Source organism: Falco rusticolus, chromosome 2 (genome assembly GCF_015220075.1).
Source record: "Falco rusticolus isolate bFalRus1 chromosome 2, bFalRus1.pri, whole genome shotgun sequence".
Lineage (NCBI taxonomy): Eukaryota > Metazoa > Chordata > Aves > Falconiformes > Falconidae > Falco > Falco rusticolus.
Window position 1 is genome coordinate 19,899,687 of NC_051188.1, and position 23,491 is coordinate 19,923,177.

At 42.8% G+C, this 23,491-nt stretch overlaps 1 protein-coding gene across 1 annotated transcript in view; it reads right to left on the reverse strand.

The window, feature by feature from the left end:
- Positions 1 to 15,124: 15,124 nt before the first annotated feature.
- LATS2 (large tumor suppressor kinase 2) overlaps positions 15,125 to 23,491 on the reverse strand; it is a 49,273-nt gene continuing 40,906 nt past the window's right edge. The window contains exons 5-8 of the mRNA XM_037376426.1: positions 20,686 to 21,268; positions 19,865 to 20,047; positions 18,450 to 18,556; positions 15,125 to 17,762 (exon numbers count right to left, since the gene is read on the reverse strand). Of these exons, the coding sequence (XP_037232323.1) occupies positions 17,268 to 17,762; positions 18,450 to 18,556; positions 19,865 to 20,047; positions 20,686 to 21,268 (1,368 nt within the window). The 3' untranslated portion in view covers positions 15,125 to 17,267. The remainder of the gene's footprint in view (positions 17,763 to 18,449; positions 18,557 to 19,864; positions 20,048 to 20,685; positions 21,269 to 23,491) is intronic.

Below are 23,491 nucleotides of genomic sequence, written 5' to 3' on the forward strand. Positions count from 1 at the left end.
GTTTGTAGTAAACAGCTGAAATTTGCTGCAAACACTTCCCAAAGTAGGTCTGTTAAAATTGCAGCTTGCTTGCAAACATTTTGTGATTAAAGAAAGCCATAATGTGGAATTTGTGAAAAAATCTTTTTTTCTTGGTGAGCTGCTGGTCTCATATTTGTAAAACCTCAGGATCTATTCCAGGTGTAATTCCCACGAAAGCCTATGCACAGGGTAGGATCAGAGGTGAAAGCTGATGACTTGAAATCAATGTGTGATCTGTTCCAAAAGAAAAACAGTAATGTGGAGAATGATGACTCATGACAGGCAAGACTGTACTCACAAATTTTCCTGCAGTGACACAGCCAGTCTCATTACGGTTACACTGACATTTTTCAGCAAGAGGGGCACTTCAGACAGTTCCCACCCTGTCCTTCCTGACCCCATCCTTCCAGCCTCCCTCGGTTCCCTGTGCTCCTTCGCCGAGCCGGCACAACTGTCTGTGTCACCATGCACTGAAGTGGTTCAGAAAATCAATCCAGCTAAAATTAGCAGGCACTGTTTTACTGGGTTGTTTTCTGGCCTAAGGTCTCTGCTCTGAGTTTGCCGACCAGTTGTACAATTATGCCAGCACAACCGTGGGGGAATCACAGGGGTGGCAGGGAGCAGCATTAGCTGTGTAATCCTCATCTACACAAACCCAACAAGCAACATTTTGATCCTGTCATTGCTTCCTCTTGCTGCCTTGCACACTGTTCTGGCACAAGCATTTGTGAGGCTGTGCAGTGACCCGTGCTGGGCAGTTTTCCTAACTGAAAAAAAATAATCTAGTGTTTCTCCTGGTTTATTTTTCAGCAGGTTTAATTCCCTGATCTGGAAAGCCCCATAGTCACACAAACACCTGTCCTGGGAAGAAGGTGACGTGGGTGACAAGTCAACGCACTGAGGAAAGAGCAAGCACCTAGCATGTATTAAGATAGTACTGTTGCTGAATGTCACATCACAGCTTTGATAGCCCAGCAGCCTAATTAGTAGCCTAATCTGCCTCCCAAAATGATACCCATTGAGGACAGAACAATAACAATCTTATAATGGAGATAGGTTTTGTATGTTACACATTTAAAAAATTTGCTTCCCAAATACCATGGGATTGATAGATCCAGTCTCCCTTCTCAGGGGTCGGATTGGCTTCAGTTTGGGGATTTGGGGGGCATTACCCTTAGAAGCATGCTTGATTATAAATTTACTATATGAATGTAATACATGAAAAAATTACAAGTTTGAAGCCAGCTTAACCCTTAATTAAAAAAAACCGACCTGGTGAGCAAATAACCAATGTCAAATTTAAATATTGAGACTACTTGTCCTATACAATCAAAAATAGGAGGTAAGGCTCCTGCTTTGGAGAAATGAAGGCAGGGATCCTAATTTATAATTAGTCTCTTCTACAGCATTTACACATTATTTTAAAATGCTGTGACACTGTATTTTAAAACTTTTCATTTAGAAAGCAAATTGGTAATTTATCGATAATTTGCTATCAGGAAAATATTCCCAATTAGGATTTTAATTTAAGACAACAAGATTATTTGTTGGCTTACTCACCTTCATAAGCAGAAGTTTTCCCCTGTGCAAATCACCTGGCTGTTTCACATTATTCTTAGCTGTAGCATCTACCAGCACATTTTTCAGTAATTCTAAATAATGTCATTAGAAAGTGAGCATCAGAGTAAACAGTCTTGCCTAAATGACTAGAACAACCGAGATCAAGAGCTTCATTAGCCTCAAAGATAGTTTTATTGATGGTTTCCCTCAGACTCCCAATCGTTCAAGAGGGCAGGGGGTTCAAGTTTTCAGGGTGGCACAGTGAAATGCAGTGGAGCCAAATGTTTCTGAGGCTTGGAAGTGCCATTTTCTGTGCTGAAATACTGACTGAAAACTGTCCTTTACCTTGTCTTGGGGAGAGAAAATTGTATCATCTAAATGTGACTTTTGGTATGGGTAAAGGAGAGAGAAATGCCATGTGTGTAACAAGAAGGTATTACACTGAGTTAGGTTTGGTTTGTTTCTATTGAGCATCCAAAGGACTTTATGCATCGAACAAAATGCTGAAGGAGGTTTTCTGTTGGGGGGACAGTAAGTGTGGTAGGAGTCGAGTTATGACCGTGTTTGCTTTGTTCTATTGCTGCTGTTTTGACTCCCTCCATCCTTCAAAGCTGTTAGTACAGAACTTGTTTTATTTGCTATCATAGGTTTAAGCTACTGTCAGCAGCTGCATTTAGGAATAACCCATCCAGAGTTATCTAAGTAAAATGTGTATTGGTGCTAATACGCTGAAGAATGGGGAAGAAACACAACACGGCAGGCAATAGCAGGTCGGTAGGATCCTGCACGGGGAACACCTCTACAGTTCAAGTGACGCCACTAGCTGTAGCTCCCTTTGCTCGCAGCAGTGCAGTGTCGCCTGTCCTGTTCCTTTGCTAACTGTAACTCTGACATCAGGATGTGTCTTTAAAAAAACAAACAAGAAATGCAATAGCATTGTTTTGAGCTGGGTGAACTCTGGAGCGGAAAGTCAAGGTGATTAAGACAAATAAACTCTGAGACTGTTTATTAGCCAGGAAGTGGTTATTACCAAATTGTCCGGAAATGCACTGAAGGCCAATGTACCAACTCCAGCATAGCTGTATGTATCAGTCATCTTTTCTCAGTGTTGTGGAAAGCTTGGTATGATGATGGCTACTGCATTGTTTGTTTCAGAACAGGCAATTTCGGGTTTTTTCAGCCACTCCTGCAATTAAATCCACCTTTTTTTTCTGAGGGAGTGCATCTAGTTTCTCTGCTCCAAATATTTTGGTGAAGGTAGAGCTCATGAAACAGGACTGGCCACTGCTGTCGCAGAGGATGTTCAGAGAGATGGCAGCTGCACTGTATGGTGCTGCAAAATGGCAAGAGCAAGCAGGGACAGGCAGGATGGAGCACAAGGAACACCGGAGGGATCCCTTCAACAACTGTCGTTGCTGGAGGCAGCCTCTCATGAAATGCCATGACACTGTTCAGAGAGACATGGGATTCCAGGGGCAGGATGGAATTGGGATCCACCTTCTCTGTATTCACAAAGCGGTTTTGGCAAAATCCTCTTTCCCACGCTGGCAGCAGCCATACAAGATTCCCAGCTGATCAACGGCATGCTTGACTGGAGGAATCTCTTCTAGAAACCACAGCACAGTTCAGTCTCCATGACCTGTTTTAACTCAGGACTGTATCTAGACACTGCTAGTAAAATTGCCCATGGACTACTTGAAGCTGCCTAAGAGAACACCATCTGCCTATGTTTGAATCCCATCCTGCCTTTCCTGATGTTTTCTTTCCATGTAAGGCATTGCAGCACTTACTCCAGGAGTGCTATATGTTTGCAAAGGTGGAGGGAGGCAGAACAGCCGCTCTGGCACAACTAAAGACAAAAGGAAAATTGTCTTCTCCTGTCTGAGCTGAGCAATGCTCCTGTGCACGCTCCTCCTCATCTGATGCCGGTGAGCTGCTCTCCAACATCAGTCTGTCCTAACTGCTACCTGACAATGGATGGAAAGGGAGTTGGCTGGGGACACTCACCCCTAAACTGGGGTCCAAACTGGGAAAAAGCAGGGTAGGGCTGACCCATGAAGCAATAGTAGTCCGTGGAGTAGCACAGTGATTCATCCAGTTTCTCTGGCATGAATATGCCCTTTCCAGGTGTCTTTTTCCTTCTTTTTTTTGTACTGGAACTTTCTTGAAGTATTTTGCTGTCACCAGTTACTTGAAGCAGAGGATTAAAAAACCAGATAGTTGTGCCACTTGTTAGATATCAATATTACTTAAGCTGTAAGTAATGATCCAGCCTACAGTGAGAACAATATACAAGTAATACATAATTCTGTTCAATTTCAAGCCTTTATTAGCAAAAATCAAGAAATTAAACTGAAAAAAGAACTTTTAATGCATTTTTTATATTTTTATATATATATTATAAATATACTGTAAGTATAATATATATTATCTATGCATCTCACTGTTTTTTAATATTTGGAAAATTCCAGAAGGCAACCAGTTTTACTGCTGTTTTCAACATGGTGTAACTTTTTGTGAAACACCTATCAAGGCAACAGCCATCTCAGCTTTGCTTCAGAAGAAGCCGAGCTGCGTGTGTCCTTGCACTTTGGCCAAAATACACAGCAGCAGAGCATCTCCACCACAGTTCCAAAGGCTGTCCAGGTCTGACAACACTGTTTTCACTTCCTCCGTTGGCTGTACAACAGCCTGTGATACTGTGCTCCAGCGCGGAGACAGCAACCCCAACCGCAGTAGCCTCTATCTACCAGATTTGTTATAGTCTTGTTTTAGCATTTCCCTGGAGTTTGTCATAACTATGGCATTTGTTTTAAAAAAGCATTCTTGGGCACCATTTTTAAAACTGCCAGCCAATTAAATTTAAAACCTGAGAAGTTTCTAAAATCTCCCTGAAAAAGATAACATCCATTTTTCCTCACAGCCGAGCTCGGCCTGCTGCTGCCGCCTGGCTGCTACTCAGCCATGTTTGCAGGCCCTAGCCCAGTCTGCATCGGCTGGAAACAGTTACCACGCAGCCACCTTCGGTTTTGGTTCCTAAAATACTACCAGTAACACAAAGGTCGAGGGAGGCTCGAATTACTCTTCTTGAACCTAGTGTCATCTCCTTACTGACCACTTTAAAGTGACTGTGCAAGCATCTTGCCACAAGATGGCCCTTACCAGCCACAGCTGGCACCATCTGACCGCTGCATGGAGGGCCCTGGGAGCACCGGCCGTTGGTTTCTGTTTCTTATAGGGTCCAGGAATTATTATCATCATATTTTACTCTACAAAATACTTTCCCAACGTATCAAGCCAGTGGGACATGATTATCCTCGGGCTCCACAGCAACAGCACAGCCGATTCCTCTCTGCCCCATTCATGAGGTGTGATAAACACCATGAGCATAAACAAAACAAAAACATAAACATAAATGCTTTACATAGTTAACCTGGGTGTCGTTATGTGGGGACTGGACAATGTCTAAAGTGATCAGATGTAGGATGAGCTTTTAGCACTGTGTCAGCAGTCCCTCAGAGGTGGTGGCTGCGGTGTGCTGTGGGGAGATGGTCCAGCAGCAGGGACCAGGCCCACATGGGATGCTTGTCCTGAAAGGTTAAATTAAATTTCCAGAGCGTTTTCCCTCTCCTTGGCGGCTGGAGTGAGAACATTTAGATTAGCAGTTATTAAGGTTAGTGCTTAATCTAGTGAGATCATGGGGTGCTCTCAGCTGTCATCAGCGTCAGTGGTTGCTGGGGCCATTCAGCCCTCAGCCTTAAAGATCGCCAAAAGCAGATCAACAAAAGGGACATCAGTGCCTGAATTTGTGGTGTCACTTATTTCCTACAGCCTTAAAGTACATAGCCAGGTCCCATAAATAATTCCTGGGTGAACTGGGTATCTTATTAGAAGCTTATAATAGATACACTCCTTTGTTGAGGGAGCCACTTGAGACAGTCTGATATAGAGAGAAAAAACCCCAAACTTACGTCACCCGTTTGGTACCTCTGGCCAGAGATTGGCATGTAGACACTCAAAGGCCAGCTTTCTCACCTGGGAACAAATAGGGAGCTGCTTTCACTTGAGCATAGTCAGTGGCCTCATGGCTGGAGGTGGAAGAGGGGCTTATGTTGGACCTCTGCCTCTCCTGGAGCCAGAAGTTTCTCTTACCCTTCTTGTGACAGTCCATCTTCTCAGGCCACTGGCTGTCATGTCACGGAAGCTCTCTTGTTTTCACATGTTAAAGACGTTTTATTTTCTATAAATAGCAATATCAAGCTAGAGAGGGACCAACTCTATTTCCAGTTAATAAGACACTCCTTTAAAAGATGACTACACGATCTTACCAAAGAAATTTATTGAAAAAAACCCATATAAATTTGTACAGGTTATACAGGAGCATCTGCCTTCAGATAAATAAAAAAGAAACTGAAAAATCTTGCTCTGGAGGAGAAACCTGACCCTAAACCCCACTCCAGTACCATAATGAGCAAGACACGATTAGCCACCCTTTGCCTTAAAGATACCCAGAACATGTCTAACAAAATGGGCTCTGATGGTCAGGTAAGCATTCCCTTGTCCAGACTGAGAATCTCATTTTGAGAGATTAACCTGACATTAGCTTGAAGAAGGACCCTCAGCAGCTTGTAAGGCATGGGGCAAGGTTTGGTGTTTGAGTGTCTTTGTCCCATGAATTCGGGGACCCCATGGGATTTGGACTCAGCAGGGGCTTTTGCGGCAGCTGTGCAGCAGCCTGAGAGTTTGCCAGAGCTGTCTAAACAAGGCAAGAGGCAGCTAATAAATCAGATGCATGTAAGCACCTTTTAAGAGCTGGGTTTCAGCTCCTTTCAAAGATATGACACAAGACATCCATCTTTCAACTCACTGCTCAGGAGTCTGTTAGGAAGAGCTGTGATGGGGAAGGGAAAATAATCCTAATGACAAGCCTTTTCATATTCTCTGCTTAACCTCAGAGATAAAAGTGAAGCCAAAGGCAAAGGCAGACCGGAGGAATCGCACGGTAACACATTTTCTGAACGTGGATCTCCCCTCATTTCACTTTTTGTCCACTGACAGCAAGCGTGAAAGAGGAAGGAAAGCATGCCACCCAGGGACAGGCATTTTCCAGAAAAGTCTCCACTGATTCCATACTGGCTACCTCTTGCTTCTTCTCACGACGGCTGATCAGCTATAGCTGCCCTGTGCAGTGACTCAAAGGGAAATGTTTCACCTTTGACTCATATCCCAGGATTTAAAAATACACTAGAAGCTGATTTGCAAAGGCACAGGTGTTCTTTAATGTCTTTCCCCTGGACTTTAAATGTCCTTCTCTGCGTCTGCATTTCTACTGCTTTTGTCTTGGGACATTTACCAGTATCTGCTCTGACAGATTCTTGTATCCCCCTTGTGACTACTTAACTGCTATTATTCGCTTTAAAAATAAATACAGACGCTAGGGGAAAGAGTCTTAACAGAAGCACAATATGTTCGTGTTAATACAAGTACATATTAACCCTGGACTTCCCAGTGCAAGAGAAAGCAATCTGAATTTCAGGCTACAGAGGCTGAATAAGCCTACACTATTCTCCCTGGTATTCTGTAAGCAATTAAAACATGTTGGCAATGTAAGTTTGTGATCCACCATATCTTGCAGCATGGAGTTGTTTGGTGCCCACAGGAACCATAGAAGAAAAATGTTCCGACACAGTGTCATGGTTTAACCCTGGCTGGCAGCCAAGCTCCACACAGCCACTCACTCACTGCCCCCACAGTGGGATGGGGGAGAGGATCAGAAGAATAAGAGTGAGAAAACTTGTGGGTTGAGATGAAGACAGTTTAATAGGTAAAGCAGAAGCCATACACACAAGCAAAGCAAAACAAGGAATTAATTCACTACTTTCCACCAGCAGGCAGATGTTCAGCCATCTCCAGGAAAGCAGGGCTCCATCACATGTAATGGTTACGTGAGAAGACAAACGCCATAATGCCAAAAGTTTTCCCCTCCTTCTTCTTCCCCCAGCTTGTGTGTACTCGGCATGACGTTATATGGTATGGAATATCCCTTTGGCTAGTTTGGGTCAGCTGTCCTGGCTGTCCCCGCTGCTCCCAATTTCTTGTGCCCCTCCAGCCCTCTGGTTGGCAGGGCCTGAGAAACTGAAAAGTCCTTAACTTGGTACAAACTTTACCAAGCAACAACCAAAACCATCAGTGTGCTATCAACATTGCGTTCACACCAAACCCAAACCACAGCCGTGCACGTGCACCAACTACTAAGAAGAAAATTAACTCTATCTCAGCTGAAACCAGGACACACAGAAATCATCACTGACTGCGAAGTCCTTCATAGGCAAGCCACGGTTACTTGTAAAGGAAGGTACAAACAGCGTGTGGAATCTGGGGATATTAAAGGATATTATGCCGTGTACAAACCACCACTGTGCTCCCAATGCTGAGATAATTCAGTACCTGTTGGTGGTGGAGTCTCTCGACAGCGATGAGCAGTAATCATCCTCCCAAAAGAGGGCAGCAGTTAAACTTCTATGGCCTGTTTCATGTTATATTAAAAAATGGGTTTTATCAATGACAAATGGTGTTTCAAGTAGCTCAATAACTGGGAACTGTGCCAGAGCCTGACAGAGGAAGCTGTTATTTTATTGATATTTTTCAAAAGGAAGTCAAGACTGATTATGTATATTGACACTCAGAAAATGCAAAGTAACGCTTAAATCTGTAATAAGCGGATGAAGAAGCTTTATGTCAGAGTGAGGATGTTAATCATTTAATTTAAGTCAGTCATTTAGCTGCAAAGTGAATTTCAGTGTATTAGAAGAGTGGACAAAACCAGAGATCTGCAATCTGTTTTGGAAAGTTTCCTCCCTGTGCCTTGAACTCCCGTTGCTGCCACCGGCATTGGCACCATGACTCTTCCTTAGCAGGGAGCCACAGAGCTGCTCCCAAGCCCACTCATCATCACTGTTTTCTCCTTCTCGCTGGCTACAGCTGTGCTTCATTTACCCTGCTGGTTTTCAGCTGCTAGAAAAGAGGATTTTTCCTTCCAGATAAACTGTTTTCCATCTTATTTATTGGTCCTTTGTTTCTGCTGCTGAGACTTTCACCTTCTGGCCAGGGGAGCCTCCAGCAGGTCCTGGCCATCCCTGTCCCAGAGCCACAGACTCCTCCCGGTCTCTAACCTGACCTCCTGTTCTGAACTCAGACAGGGTGGTGTAAGGTCACCTCAAGGTGTCTTATAGCTGAGGTAGAGCAGAAACCCAAGCAGGAATGTGCTGGAAGCAATTTATTCTACTTTGGCAAAACCACTTATTAATCAGCTGATTCCTGAACCAGCTGTTTAAAAATCTCTCCAAGCAATCTCCACACCGCACAACTGTGATTTTGCAGCTTGCCAGCAAGTTTCTCACCCTGTGTAGGAGATTTTGAAGTAGGCTTGATTTAATAGAGACCAAACACAAAAGTAAAGCACTCTAGACCCAGAGGCACTGCAATCACAGGCACTCAGCAGACTGTCTCTAGTATGTTGCCTTCAACCTGCTCGAGGGTGTTCATTTTACTGTGACTTTGAGTAATTTGTCTTCAAGGTCATGACTGTGTTAATTACCAGGGCCAAGTGCAAGACTGGAACATGGAACTGGCATTGGCTAGGGAGCTACGTATGGCAGGAATTGGTCTTGATTGCCATGACTATGTGGACTTTGCTTTCAGTCAAGGAACACCAGGAGATCCCTCTGTCAAACAGCAACAGTCCATGGGGATAGAAAAGATGGAGATGCCCAGAACGTTGTCTCCTGTGGGCATCGTGTGCCATGCTCAGCCTGGCATCTGCCAGGCACTCGATGTGCTGCGCTTGCCTGCGACAGCAGAGACATAGGCTTGGCTATCACCTGTGGATGGCTGCATGTCCCCTGTACTGTGTCCTTCTGCAACAGTTGAGATGACAAATCTCCTAGGCCATGACCATCTGCACTGCTCAGCTACTTGCTGGCCTTGTGTTAGGCTCTCCCAGCTAGTGGGGACAAAGAAACATCCCTGGGGGATGGGACACTAGTCCCAGTCAGTGTGGACACAAGCCTGTTGGTACCAATTGGCTTCAAGAGTAGCGACTGGTCCCTGGTCCAGTTCTGTCAGGACAGGTACAGCCCACACAAGTCACAGCCTTGAAGCATGCTTACTCCTTCCAGCGAGCTCATGGCCTCAGGCCAGTATGCCTTAAACCTGCCAACTCTGAAATGCTTTCACATCACTACGTCTTGTCGTCTTGTCATCTATACTACTTTTTACCTTCCATTGGGAAAGTTGCAAAGCAGATCTGGGCTACAGTTCATTTTGAAAACAACAATAACAAAACGTTCCTGCATTGCTGCAAACATGCACTCAGGACAGCATTTCCAGTGATCACCATTACCCTAAGCTGAACCATAACAGAAGAAAATACTTATAAATCATCAGGCCACAGCATTTCAATAAACTAAAGCAAACTGTGTGCAGCGGTGTCAAACCCTCAGCTATGAGCCTGGGTAAATAAGCTCTTGCTTGTCTCTTCTTGGCACTTCACACAGTGATGCTTCCCGGCTTCTGCGGTGCAAGTCCAGCAGCTTGGCTTACCCCCGCTGCCAGGCAGTGTGCCGTGGCAGCACCGCTGTGCACGTGCGGACTGTCCCCCAGCGCGTGGTACCCTCCACCGAGGGACAGTGCAGACACCAGCCCAGCGCGTCACAGCCTCGGTGCCATTTCTGCTGTGACCCCCGTTCCCAGCCCTGGCTGGGATACGGATTAAACTTAAAGAGGGCAAGAAAACTGATGGCACCAGAGTTACACGCGAGATGAGGTTGTCAATTGAGTTCACTTTAATTCCAGATATTACTTGGATTTGTTTGACCTCTTTTGTTATTTTTAGAGCTTGTTTAAATTGGCCGGTCCTGTTATGTGGGAAATTGAATGTTGAAGAAAAAATCCTTTAGGCCTAAATTGGAACACACAGTTGGAAATTTCCAAGAAATTGTATTTCCAAAATCTGTTCTGGAAACATCAAAGTGACCTAGTCACAGCAGCCCATTTTCATTTTTATAATTTTAAATATAATGTATTACACACAATGCAAGCCTTTAACCTTCTTATTACATGTTTTGCTTTGATTTCTTTGGAAACAAAGTATTTTTATCATTTTTTGGAAGTATGATTGTAAATGCTTTAGTAAGTTCCCCCCAAATACTTCCATTTTGCCAAACCAATATTTTCCTGTGAGAAGTGTTTTCTTGGGGAAAAAAACCCACTATGGATTTAAATTCACCTCTTTCTGCCCAGTGACTTGGTCTTCAGTGACACAGAGTTCCCTGAGGGAAACAGCTTGTCCCTGCATGACCTCTGGGAATGGAAAGATGGTTGTTTTTTTTCTGGAAAGTACTTTTGTTTAGGTAATTCCTCCAGTATTAAGCATTTGAGGGGTAGAGCACTGACTCGCATCAGTGTTACTGCACAGCCAGGACAAGGCATACATTTGAGCAGCTGAACACAGACAAGGCATTACTGCCCCTGGTGACGTGCCACGGTGTCCCGCAAGGCTCGCAGCAGACTGTCATCATTCCTAGCAGAGCTCTGCCATTCGCCTGGCACTTCCATCTGTGGAATGGCATCTGGTCCCTGGCAGTCACCCCACCTACCTACAGCCGTGGGGGTGTGCATTTTCTGAAAAGGATCCCCTGTAGGTGAGACTTGTGTTCCGCCTGTGCACAGCTCCGTTCAGTGGCGGGCAAAGGCTGGGGACTTAGCCAAGATGACATGTGCATCAACATCTCAGCTGCTTCATAATCCTTCGTGCAGCTCTATAGCCGTACTTTCTTTCAAGATCTTTTGGCTGGACACTGTCTCTCTGCGCATTCCTACAGCTACGATACAATGCTCAATGGCAGTAAGAGGCTTTTGTGCAGTGCCACGATGCCAAGAACACCTGCCATGCCGTCCCCGCTGCCAGCCTTCTCTGAAGGGCTTGGAGAGCAGCAGATCTCGCTGGTGGCAGCCATCTCCTGCTCCGCTCAGGCTCAGGCTCTCGTGCTGGGGGAGGACGTGCCATGTCCAGAGGCTTTGCTGGACAAAGCACTGGCTGGCCAGAACCAGCACTGGCCATAGGCCCATGGCGAGTGGGAAGCTGGACTGCACATCTCCAGAGGTCCCTGCCAACCAGCTTTTCTGTGGTCCTTTATTCACCCCTGGCCTCACCCAAAGCAAATGCAGCTGGAAGGCCAGCCTTGATACCCACTGCTGCTTCTGCCACTCCCTGCTTGGTTGGGGTTACCTGCGGTCCCCCTGGTTTTCACCCAGGTGAGTTGCTCCTTTAAAAAAAGCTTTTGTTGGTGTTTCATCATAGCATCAGGTTAAACCACACTCTCCACAGACGCTTTTGAAGCTGTTATCCTGTAAATCACTGCCGAATTTTGATCTTTCTTATCTGTTAGATTTCACGTCTAGAAAAGCAAACCAAAAAACTTTGTACCAATCCCCCCAACGTTGAGCTAAAACCAAACACTGTAAATAGCTGGTGAACATACCCGTAAGGTGTTGGACAATGGAGCCTTTCATAAGAACGTGCTAATGAATGCTTGACTCTGCAATGAGGTCCCAGTAGTGAACTTAGACACATAAAAAGCAAATACGTGTTCCTTTCTTTCCTTTTTGATGATTGTATTACTCAGCACCATCAGGTATCTGTTCAGCGAAATTAACTACTCCGAAATTGTCATCAGACCAACAAAAGCCACAGGCAGTTATTAAGCTGAGCTTACTGTTGCTATTAAGGCCAAGAATCACCAATGCTGTGGAAAACATAAAAGCAGGAAAAAAAGAAAAGCTATTACATATGACAAGTGTACTTACGGGACAGTTGTCGCAGCCTTCAGAAGCACAGTCAAGAGCTTAGGGGGAAAACCTACCATCTGTAGTAAGCACTTGGTGGCCCATGGCGAGCTGCTTTGTGGCGCTTTGCTGGGCAGACCCACAGCATCGCAGTCAGCTGTTGCCCTGCTTTCCTTTAAAGCAGCCCAGGGATGGAAGCGGTGTGGCAGCCAGGCAGCAATGCAGCCTCTCCTCCCTGTTACGGCATGGCCCAAAGCTGTGCAGGCCTCCCTCCTGCCCAGCAGGACTCCTCGAGGCGGGCGTTGTGTGCTGTGTGCTCCCCAAAAGTAGAAGACAAACAGGAGGTGCCAGCATAAATGTTCTCCTCCACACACGCACCCCCGTGGGGTAACTGTTGCATGCTGCAGCAAGGCTGGACCATCTTTAAAGTCTTTTTCCTGGCTGCCACTCATGATCTAACACGATAAGCGATTTCCCCTCACCCAGGTGTACCCCTTGTGCATTCAATTCCCTCTTCTCCTACGACAGCCAAGGGGGCCAAGTGTCTGGGGACTTCCTGGGTCGTGGGGATCCCAGGACCAAGACCAGGAAATGAGGCGTGCCTTACACCCTGCTATTTTTTGAGCCCTACTGAAGTTTAATAGATACTTAAGATCACACAAAGCCTGCTTCAAGCAGCCCCGTTTTCTTCACATATCTAAAAATTAACAGACGCTGGCATAGCTATTTTTCGTCTCTCAGAACTGAAGTAAAGGCACCTTCCAAGCCATGAGAGCTAAGTCAGTACACCCCTCAGTCCATTGAAATTTCAGTTGTTCATGTCACAAGCTCCAGCTTCTTCTGCAGGGCTTGGAGCTGCTGTGGCATTTGCAGAAGGTGACCACAGCTTTATGGATCAGATCCTGGTTATTTTGATAAGAATGAGCCCAGGACTCCATTTTTACTAAATGTTACTCACTCCTCATTCACTGTTCAGAACAGAAACCAGAGGAAAGCACAACTTCCATGTTCTTGCTGCAGCAGATTTCTCTGCCAGGAAAAACATTTTTACACTTTTTTTGGTGTGTTTTAACAGTTGCTATTTCTACATTATCTATTTCTGAGATTATTTCCTGTGGGAAAGATTTAATATTTTTAATTTCAATAATAATTTTAGTAACAGTTGCCATTTTCTGCCTATGTTTCTACATTTTGGGACAGAAACAAATTATATGTTCTAAATTCCTCTTCTCATTACAGTTTCTCTAGGACAGCTTTTAAGGCAGTTATTTCATACCTTAAAAATTACAGGGGAAGGAACAGAATTTTCTTGTGTTTATGAGACTGATTTTCCATCAACTTACAGGCTATCGCCTGCCTCCTGCATAGTTCACCTCATTCTTCCATTTCCATTTAAAAGTCAAATGCTTCTCTCCCTCATTTAGCTTTCATGTTATTCAGGCTAGGTACCTGGTTATAACTCCTGCTGCTAGCTCTTTTGCATCCAACTAGGCATCATTTTCTTATCAAGAATTGTTGCTGCTTCTTGGCAAATCTGGCCAGACTGAAGAGTACAGGTATGAAAGGCTGCGGAGGCCTTTTCTGCTCCTGTGCCACCGGCACCCTTGCGTTACAAAGTTCCCATTCTGGAAACAGCAATTACTTACATTTTTTGAGGCAATTATTTACACTTCTGTACACAGTGCAGGTGGTGTTAACTGCGCGTACGTGTCTGTGCTGAAACCCGGGAATGAAATTCCTGTCTTGCTGAGATCAGCAGCAGGTTCAACCTTCCTTGACTTGGTAAAGTTAGGATGGCATCTCAAATGTCACCTGTGGCCTTAATCAAGAACACTAATTCAGAATTAGCAAACTCTTTACTTTCAGTCAGGAATAAATACATTTGAGGGATTTCTTTGTGTTGTTTTTTTTTAAAGAAAGATGTGGGGGTTTTTAATATATAAACACTGAATTTAAGTAACTTCTTCAAAGAAGATATTAGATGCTTTTTGCAAGAAGTTTAGCAGAACTGAGAATGGTTTGAGCCAATCCCAATATATGGCACGCTGTTTACTTGTTCAAATTTCATAAAATTCACTCCAAGTTTCTGTTTACCCCTGAAGTGTCTGCAAAGGATGTGAGCCTTATAGAGACAGCGCTGGATAAACTCAAAAGATTTGTTTTTCGTAACAGTCCTTCCTTAGGTGAAATGTGAGTTGGCTTCTGTTCCCTGCAGCATAGATGTTACATGAGTAATATATTCACTGTGGAAGCACCTGTTTCCTTCTGGGCTAGTTTCTCTTGTTTTTGCTTAGTTGCAAAGATTCTGTATTTGCAGGTGAATTATTTACATTTTAGAAACACAACAGAGGCAACAGCCAGAGGGGGCAAGCACACTGGTTGTGGCTGCCCAGGCAGAGCCACTGCTGCAGAGAAAAGGACTCTTTTTTAAAATTTTATAAATTTTATGCTGCCTACTGACCTGGTCACACCAAAGCAAATTTTACCTTGGAACCCTGCCCCTTATTGCCAAGGGCCACGATGACAGAAGAAACGGTCTTAAGGTACCCAGAGATCCTACGTCAAACGCTGACGGAGAGGTGAGATTTGAAGTTCATGTTTGTAGCTCAAACCCATCGCTAATGTTACAAAACCAAACCCATTAAAAGTTCTGCCTTAAAATAGGCAGAAATTATCCTTTTCAAGAACACATAATGCATTTTAGATTTTCATTCAGATTTTTAATAAATTGTGCCAGTAGAAGCTTTCAAAGGCAATGATATATCAATAAATAACAGTTAAATTGAGTTCCTGAGAAAGAACCTACCACATGAAAGAATGTCAGATAGATGTAAATAACAAAAAATGGCATTACTATATAAAAAAAAGCAGTAATACTGAATCTTACATGAACTGTCACAACACAAGCACTGCATACCTCAGAACACTCCTTTCATACAAATGTAAACAAATACACAATCATTTTTGTTTAGTTTAGGCTGATGAATTTATATGTTGTTGCTTAGATATCTAAACAATGGATAGGATAGGATATGCTAAAACATTAAGGAATAATATGTGGAATAATATACGGAAAAAATAATGAAGCTCCAGATTTAAAAATAAAATAAAGCAAAAACACATTAAAGGAGTGTTTTCCTCAAATGTTATTACATCAATCACTTTAAACAGGACTGTTACACTAATCTGAATTAAGGATTTTTGTGTGTGTTTACTTATTTAGTTATATATAATATATATGCAAATATGTATGGCTTAATTACCTTTAGTATTCTGATATCGCCTTGAATAATTCTCACTTATACATATAAGAAAAATGTGTATTTTAACATAGTTAAGAATTGATATTTCAAAGTATGCCTATAATTTGACAGAAATGAAGGACTATTGTGCTCCATCACAGCAACATTTTTACCTATAGACAACAGGACAGAATGACGTATGCACAATGCCAACATTTTCAGATGTCAGTGCCTGAAACATTAAGAACCTAAACAGATATACAGCCATGTGTAGGGATCTGACGTCTGGAAAAGCCACGTACCTCCAGGTTCCATAGACATCTGTGGAGATGCACGCCCTCAACATCAGCCTCATCGCACCTGGGATCTCGATGTGTTACGGGAGAACAGCATTCGACATTCTCTTTTGAAGACGTTGAGCTACATCTGTTAGTACTGGTGCTCTGCATTACTGCTAGTATTAAACCACGAACACCGTGCTGCACGCTATGTGAATCAGCCCAATCTAGGCTGTTGCCACAACCCAGCTTTGTAATATTGGTCTTGCTAGTGATCCTTTGTGGGGAAACGTGTGTGCTGATGATATGTGTTTACTAAAATGATCTATTACATCAGACCACAAAATCACTATTCACTTATAACCTTTGCAATCTGTTTTACAAAATTAATATTGGATACAATCATAAGAGGAAACCATCCACACAATACATTATCAACACACGGTTTAAAATGGTCTAATTTTAGACCTTCAGTAAAAACGGATCCACAGGACCTGCCTGTGAATGGCAAGAAAAGGCCATTTCAAATAGAAAAACACTGCTCATGCAACATTCTTCACACACTAGACAATGAAATCACACCCAAATTGTCACTTGCTCACACTTTCTATTATACTCCAATAAGCAGAAGGAAATAAAGCAGCTTTATGTCACAATTTTGAAATGTGGAAAATACATATAATAAACAAAAATCATGGTGCGAATACAATGGCATCAGTAAATTTAGAAAATTAGAGAGCATTTTTCTTTTTTTCATTTTTCTTTTTTCTTTCTTACATTATTGCACTGAGACCTTTCATCACATGTTCTTCAGCTTTACGCATCTTCCTAAATGTGAAATAAGTGCTATGGATAAAATAAAAATGTAGAAAAGAAGAACAGCAGCACGATTTGTCAAAGTTAATCCCTATAATTTAGTAGGACACCCCCCCCCCGCTATAAACAAAATATAAGTGCTCTTTATTCATTTAAAAAATAACGCTGACAGTTGCAGAAGACTGTAAATGTTAATCTGAGTAGGGGGATGCTGACCTCAAATAAAAATAGGCCTAGAAATGACAGACTTCTGGCCTTGCAGATTTTGGTGAAGACCAGGATTTCAAGTGTAATTATCAACAAAGTTATTTACAGTAAAACTGACCTGAACTTTCAAGAGTGCCATTTTTAGGACCTGATCCTCCAAGCTTCTGACTCCCCAGGATGCCTTCAACCTCAGCTGAAGTTACACCTTAACAAGCACTGCAGGATCAGCTCCTAAAGGATCAGTTAAAGGCCCTACTGGATTTAGATTAGTCTTACCTGGAGTACTCTATACAATAATTTACACATATACAGGCTGACAAGCTCCAGTCTGATCCACCACACCTTTGTCTTCTACATCAGATTTCTCAGACTGGCCAACTTCCATGCCAGAAGGTTTGGGATACCTGAACGGATACCCATTGTCATCAAAGAACCTTCGGAAAGTAAACTCGTAAAAAGCATGTTCTGTGTGTTTGCTATTGGAAGAGGCTAGTGGATCCCACGTCCTGGTACTGTCACCGCTAGCATCGTTCCAAGGACTTTCTTCTTCAACTGGATCAAAATTTGAAGTGTCCATGGGATGGCTGATCTTTGGAACATAGGGAGCTGGCTGCCTACGGATATCAGTAGAGAAATCCATAGAGTGAAAGAAAGAATGGGCCTTAATATCATCTGCTCCATTTCTTCCGAGCCTGTCCTCAGCAGCACAGCAGAGCTTTGTGATGAGATCACTTGCCTCAGGGCTTAGCTTGATCTGTGAGGGAATGTGCAGTGTGCTTTCCCAATTTATCACCTGGAGGTAAGAAAGGTATTAAACACCTTCTGATCCTGGAAACAGAATACTTCTGATTGTCAACATTAACTGTACAGAAATATACACAGAACTAGTCAACTCACAATCTGCATATTTACTTTAGAGGTTCAAGAACCCAATGATCAGATTGCATCAGCTATTAATAATAACTTTAACGAACCAAGAAACATTCTCGGAGAGCAGATAAAAGGAGCAATTCTGTTTTTTGAAAAAAGAAAATTCCTTCCTGAATGGTCCCATAGTCAGATTTGAGAACACAATCAGTTTACACATGACTTCATGGAATGACTTCAAGGAATTGTTTCATTTTGGCTCCAAAATGTAAATGAGGAAAAGTGGTCATGAGATACATCCTTTCTAATAAAAAAACCACTCACTGCTTGACTTTGAAACACATTGCCAACTGTAATTATCACTGGCATATCAGCTTACTCAAATCTGATAGGTACTCTAAGGAATTTAGATGGATGAACTCGTGCTTAAGAAATCAGAATGGTGCTGAGAAGACTTATAAAACTATGCAGTTGGACAAGTCAGTCCTGGTCTGATACTCAGTACCTTCTTCACTGACTGGCAAAGGATTTACCAAAGGGGATAGGTCTGTGCATGGAGAAGGGAAAAGGTTAACATTTTGCTACCACAGATTGGAATTTTGCTTCAACTTACCTTCAGTTGGGTTTCTGTGGGTGTAGGAGCCAGAAAAGGAGGCTGTCCCACTAACATCTCAAAAAGGATCACACCAACACTCCACCAGTCACAAAGCTGAGTGTATCCTGAAAGGCAAGTGAAAAGGTTGTCCTCCACCAGCCAAGGAGAATGTGTATAGAGATACTTGCAATTAAGTATCAAAACATACAGCACAGATTTCTGCCTGTTCTAGACAAACAATTTGTAACCTAAAAATAAAGGACTCCCAATCTAGCTTCATCATAAAGTCGCTTCTGCTTGCTGACCTAAACTCTATTTTAGTAGAATCTAGTAAAGATCTAATCCTCTTGTCTGGGAATCTTTCTGAAGAAATGTAGTTCTCAACAAAAGTAAGTGGTGAAGTCATACGATTAGGAGTTACAGGTTTTTTTGTGCCCTGTTCCACAACTACATCACTACACAGCACAAATTTGACCTCAAACAGTAACAAAAAGGTTTGGCACCTGATGTCCCCCCCAGGTTCAGTGGAGTTTGAAAGTTGCTGAAAGTTTGTAAAGCTGCTGAAAGACACAGCACGCTCTAGAAACAGAAGAAAGCCACACATCACTTTCTGAGGAAGTTCCAAGCAGAGGAACAGTTTCAATCACTTAATTGCTGTGACAAGACAAATAAGGTGTATGTTTGAGATCTCCAAAAAGGAATGGAGGATTTAAACACTGAATTCAAAGCAATAGAGATTTGTGTCATTGGAAGATGTAGGGTTCAATGGGAAATCTCTCAGCTTGAGAAAGATCAGGCTTAGGATCTGGCTTGCAAGACAACTTTGAACATCTAATCTCCTTACTACAGTGACCATGTCTGTTCTGCATGGATAGCCACTGAGCACTGTCAAAATACCTCAAGACGAGCTTTTGAATGCCGGGTGTCCAGCATAAATTGTGGAAGACTTTTTGTTGGGTTTCCCCAAGATTCTGGCTGGAACTCTGGAGGACCTGTTTCCACAAGTTTACATCATTCATATTTAAGAGGCCTGCCTGAATCAGTGATTCAGAACCATCAGCTGGCTACTCACTGGTCTATGTAAACTTGCTAGTGGTCATAGTTGTACTCCATGAGTACAAATAACCTACTTTATACTTGAAAAATACCACTGCCAACATCATCTGACACATTTATTAGCAGTCACATTCAAAGGCCTCAGAGTGTAGATATAAACAGATACACAAAGTACGACCACCATCAATGACAGCAATGTGATGCTAAAGGGTGGAGTATGTAGAGAAATTCATTCTCCTTAATCTGAGCTAAGTGCCTGTGGCCTTCAGAATGACAATCTTCGAAAGCAGCAAGCGTATTTAAGGAAAAAAAGGAAAAAAGAAGTTTTTCAAAGCATCAATGTTCACTTAAACAGGAAAAACATACAGGTTATCTACCTTTACGAAGTAGGACTTCAGGAGCAATATAATTTGGGGTTCCAACTAAGGAGTGGGCTAGACATCTCTGATGCTGCTTCTTAGCTCTTTGTTCCAACGTCTTCAGCCTATCTCCACATCTACAATTGGACACATCATCCCAAAGATCACTGGGCTCCATGCTGTCCTGTCTGATATGGCTCCCTTTCAAACGGGAGAGAAAGTTTACATTCATGGTCATAAAACAGCACACAAAGAGAAAAGCATTTATCTAGCTCTAGTTGTGCCATCTTCTACTCTCACTGAAGAACAGCATTTGAACTTTAAACCCAAGGCATTTCCTTCTGCCCTCCCCTTCACAATTGGTTTTCCAAAGCAAGCAAAATATCTCTGTCTCAGCACAAGGAAGCATGCTCCCATATGGGAGATACAGAACAATGGAGTATATTTAGGTTAAGTATATCAATTGCTTATGACCTTTTTGCCAATAGATGCCAATACTCCTCAACAGCACACACAGAAGAAAGCGTGTGGACTACTTCAAATCTGCAATTAAATTATTTCACCATCAAAATAAACCTTCCAAACAAGTACAACCTGAAAAATTGCTGCTACTGCAGTGGTTAGCCATATTACTGATCAGGAATCGAACAGTATTGGAAACAAAGGACTGGAAACAAACTAAGTGAATGAGTCTGAGAGAGACACACACATCGTATAGTCTTTGTTTGTCAGTGTACACACCACCTCTGTCTTCTGAAGCGGCATTTCTGCCAAGAGGTACATGTTTGTTTCAAAGTAAGAAATGCAATACCATCACAAATAAAGTCTAAGAACACTACCTTTCTGATAGTATTTTGAATTGTGAGTCCATCTGAATCCAGTGCACAGTCCAAAGTCAGTCAGTTTGATATGCCCATCGAGGTCTATCAGAATATTGTCAGGCTTGATGTCTCGATGAATAAATCCCATTTTGTGCACACTCTCTATAGCCAAAGTGAGCTCTGCAATATAAAATCTAGCCAGACGCTCTGGGAAGACCTCCATCCGAATCAGTAGACTCATCATATCCCCACCAGGGATGTAGTCCATCACAAAGTACAAGTTGTCTTTATCTTGGAAGGAATAATATAGTTTAACCACCCATTCATTGTCTGCCTCAGCAAGTATGTCCCTCTCCGCTTTGACATGAGCCACCTGGTTCCGGTTTAGCACATCTTTCTTTCGCAGAGTCTTCATGGCATACAGGGCATGGGTATCTACTTTGCAGGCCAGGCATACTTCTCCAAATGCACCAATACCCAGAGTCTTGATTTTCACAAACATAGATTTGTCCATTTTGGCTCTTTTGAGTCTGTTATAGTTGGATTCCTTCTGGTAGAGAATCTTCCTCATTTGTTCCTGTTCTGCTTCACAAAGGCCAGCCTTTACAAAGGAAAGCAAACCACAAGAGCTAGTACTGTTACATTCATAGCAAGAGAACAATAAATGAGCATTCCCAAAATGCATTTCTGAGAAAAATTAACCAAGAATCAGAAAACACATATTCGTGAGAGCTATCTCGTCTGTCTGTTGAGGTATTTCTGAAATACTGGCAAATTCACTGTGCCCAAACCTGTTACCTGAATTTGCCATATATGAGATTGGTCTGCCTTTCTCATTTGACTGAATGAACAGACATGGGGCAATACTGTCAGAGAGGAGAACACAATATCACAAACCTGATCATGGGATTTGGTTTACACCTTTCAAATATCCCTTTTGCCACTGCACTCCACTATATGTATGCGTACTGCAGTACAGCTTAACTTAAACTGAAACATAAACCTAGATGCAGCAGTCCATTTGTTCATGAACGGTTTTCCAGGGGAACTCACGTTAACAGTTCCTACCCCGAGTGCTGTTTGACTGTTTGATTCTTGGTCTGTTGGTTTTTGTGTTGTAATTAAGAAGCTTGTTTTGACCTACATATTCTCAAGTACCTTGGGAACCATCTTCTTTCAAAACTGTTTTTCTTCCTCTGCTATATACAGCCTCTACTCTTGAGGTCTGCAGATCTCCTGACCACCTGTTCTATAAACTTCTCCCTTTTCACTCCCAAAATATATGCATATAACCCTCAGGTCTGGCCTCTCCTCAGCCCCTGCAGCCCAGACCCTGGTGCTACTTCCCCTCTAAATGTATTATTTTCCCTGCGCGCCTAAGCTGTAAAAAAGCTGGCTTGTCTACCTCCCATCCCCAGAGAGCTGCCAAGTAACTGTAAGCAACGTTTCATATGGCTGTGGGGAGAGACCTCCTGAAAAAGAGAGAAGCAGCAGTATTGAACCAGACTTTCCCCACCTTTCAAGACAGAGCCTACATGCTGCTAACTCTGCCATCTTCAGTGCCTGTCCCTCTCCTGACGGCCTCTGGTGGCCTCCGCCAGCAGAAACCCCTGGGCTGATCCCCAGGATACACAGACAACTCATCCTCTGCAGCATGCCCCTTTCTTTCTGCATATCCCATTTCCAAAATCCTGAATTAACTGGCATCAACTGAAGCACTCTGAGAGGAAGATTATTTCCTGGTGAGAAGCGGCAATGGGGAGGAGGGTGGAGGGAGTTGAAGTGGACTGATTAGCAGCCTAGAGACCCAAGCATATGCCCACAGGGCTGCTTCTTAGATGGATTTAATTTCATGTCTGTAGTCTAGGTCTTTAAAGATGAATGTGGGCAGCCAGACTATGCAGTGAGATCCCTGCAGTATAAAAATGAAATCTGTATGAATAAAGGATGGAAGAGGTCTGCAGAAACTTGCAAAACAGGTAGGATGAATTTTCAGACTGAAAGTAACAGCCAAATCGAAACAAGTAACACTGTTTTTAAAATGTAAGGCAAGTACATCAACCCATAATAAAGGAAGTGTTTATTGTTTTAAGGTAAAATAATTAGTGTGCTGTGTTCTTGGTTAATTCTAGAACAATGTGATGTTCAGCTAGCCAAAATCTCCTGTGTTATTCCAGCCAGCGATGAGGTTGCTAGGGGAAGGAGTTGTTTTTGTTTATAGCTGAATTATCTCTGAGTTATGAAGTGAGGGAAAGCTGAAGAGTCAGAACAGAACTAATGCAATTAGCTGCTTTTTTACTTCTCCAGAGATCACTCCCTATCTCAATCTCAGGAAAATATTCACAAAATTCAACCAATGCAACACAATCTGTATTTGCAGTGAGGAGAAACTATTAACTGCCACTAAAATGGCAACCTTTCAAGAGATTTTAGAAGCATATTGGTTTAATTTTAATCTCAACAAACAAACTGCTGAGTTTTCTGGAGCAACATGAACATCAAATTAATTAACTCTGGAAATCGACTGTGCTTGGGAAGATCAGGTAGTTAATTATTATCCAATATGAGTTAATAATAGCTTTCCTTAGAGTTTATCCTTAAATACAAAAGTAGACTAGTCATATTCTAGTCACGCCTGGGAAAAAAACCCGTCTTCTACGTTTAAAAATTAAAACCAAAACTGCCACAGCAACCACCAGAACTTGGCAGCTTTGTTTTAAGCAGCCGCATCAGTGAATCAGCTTAGGTTTGAGAGCTACAGTTAGGCATGAAAAAAGCTTGCTCACTCAAAGTGCACCTCCCTGAGACCTGCTTCTAGAACAAG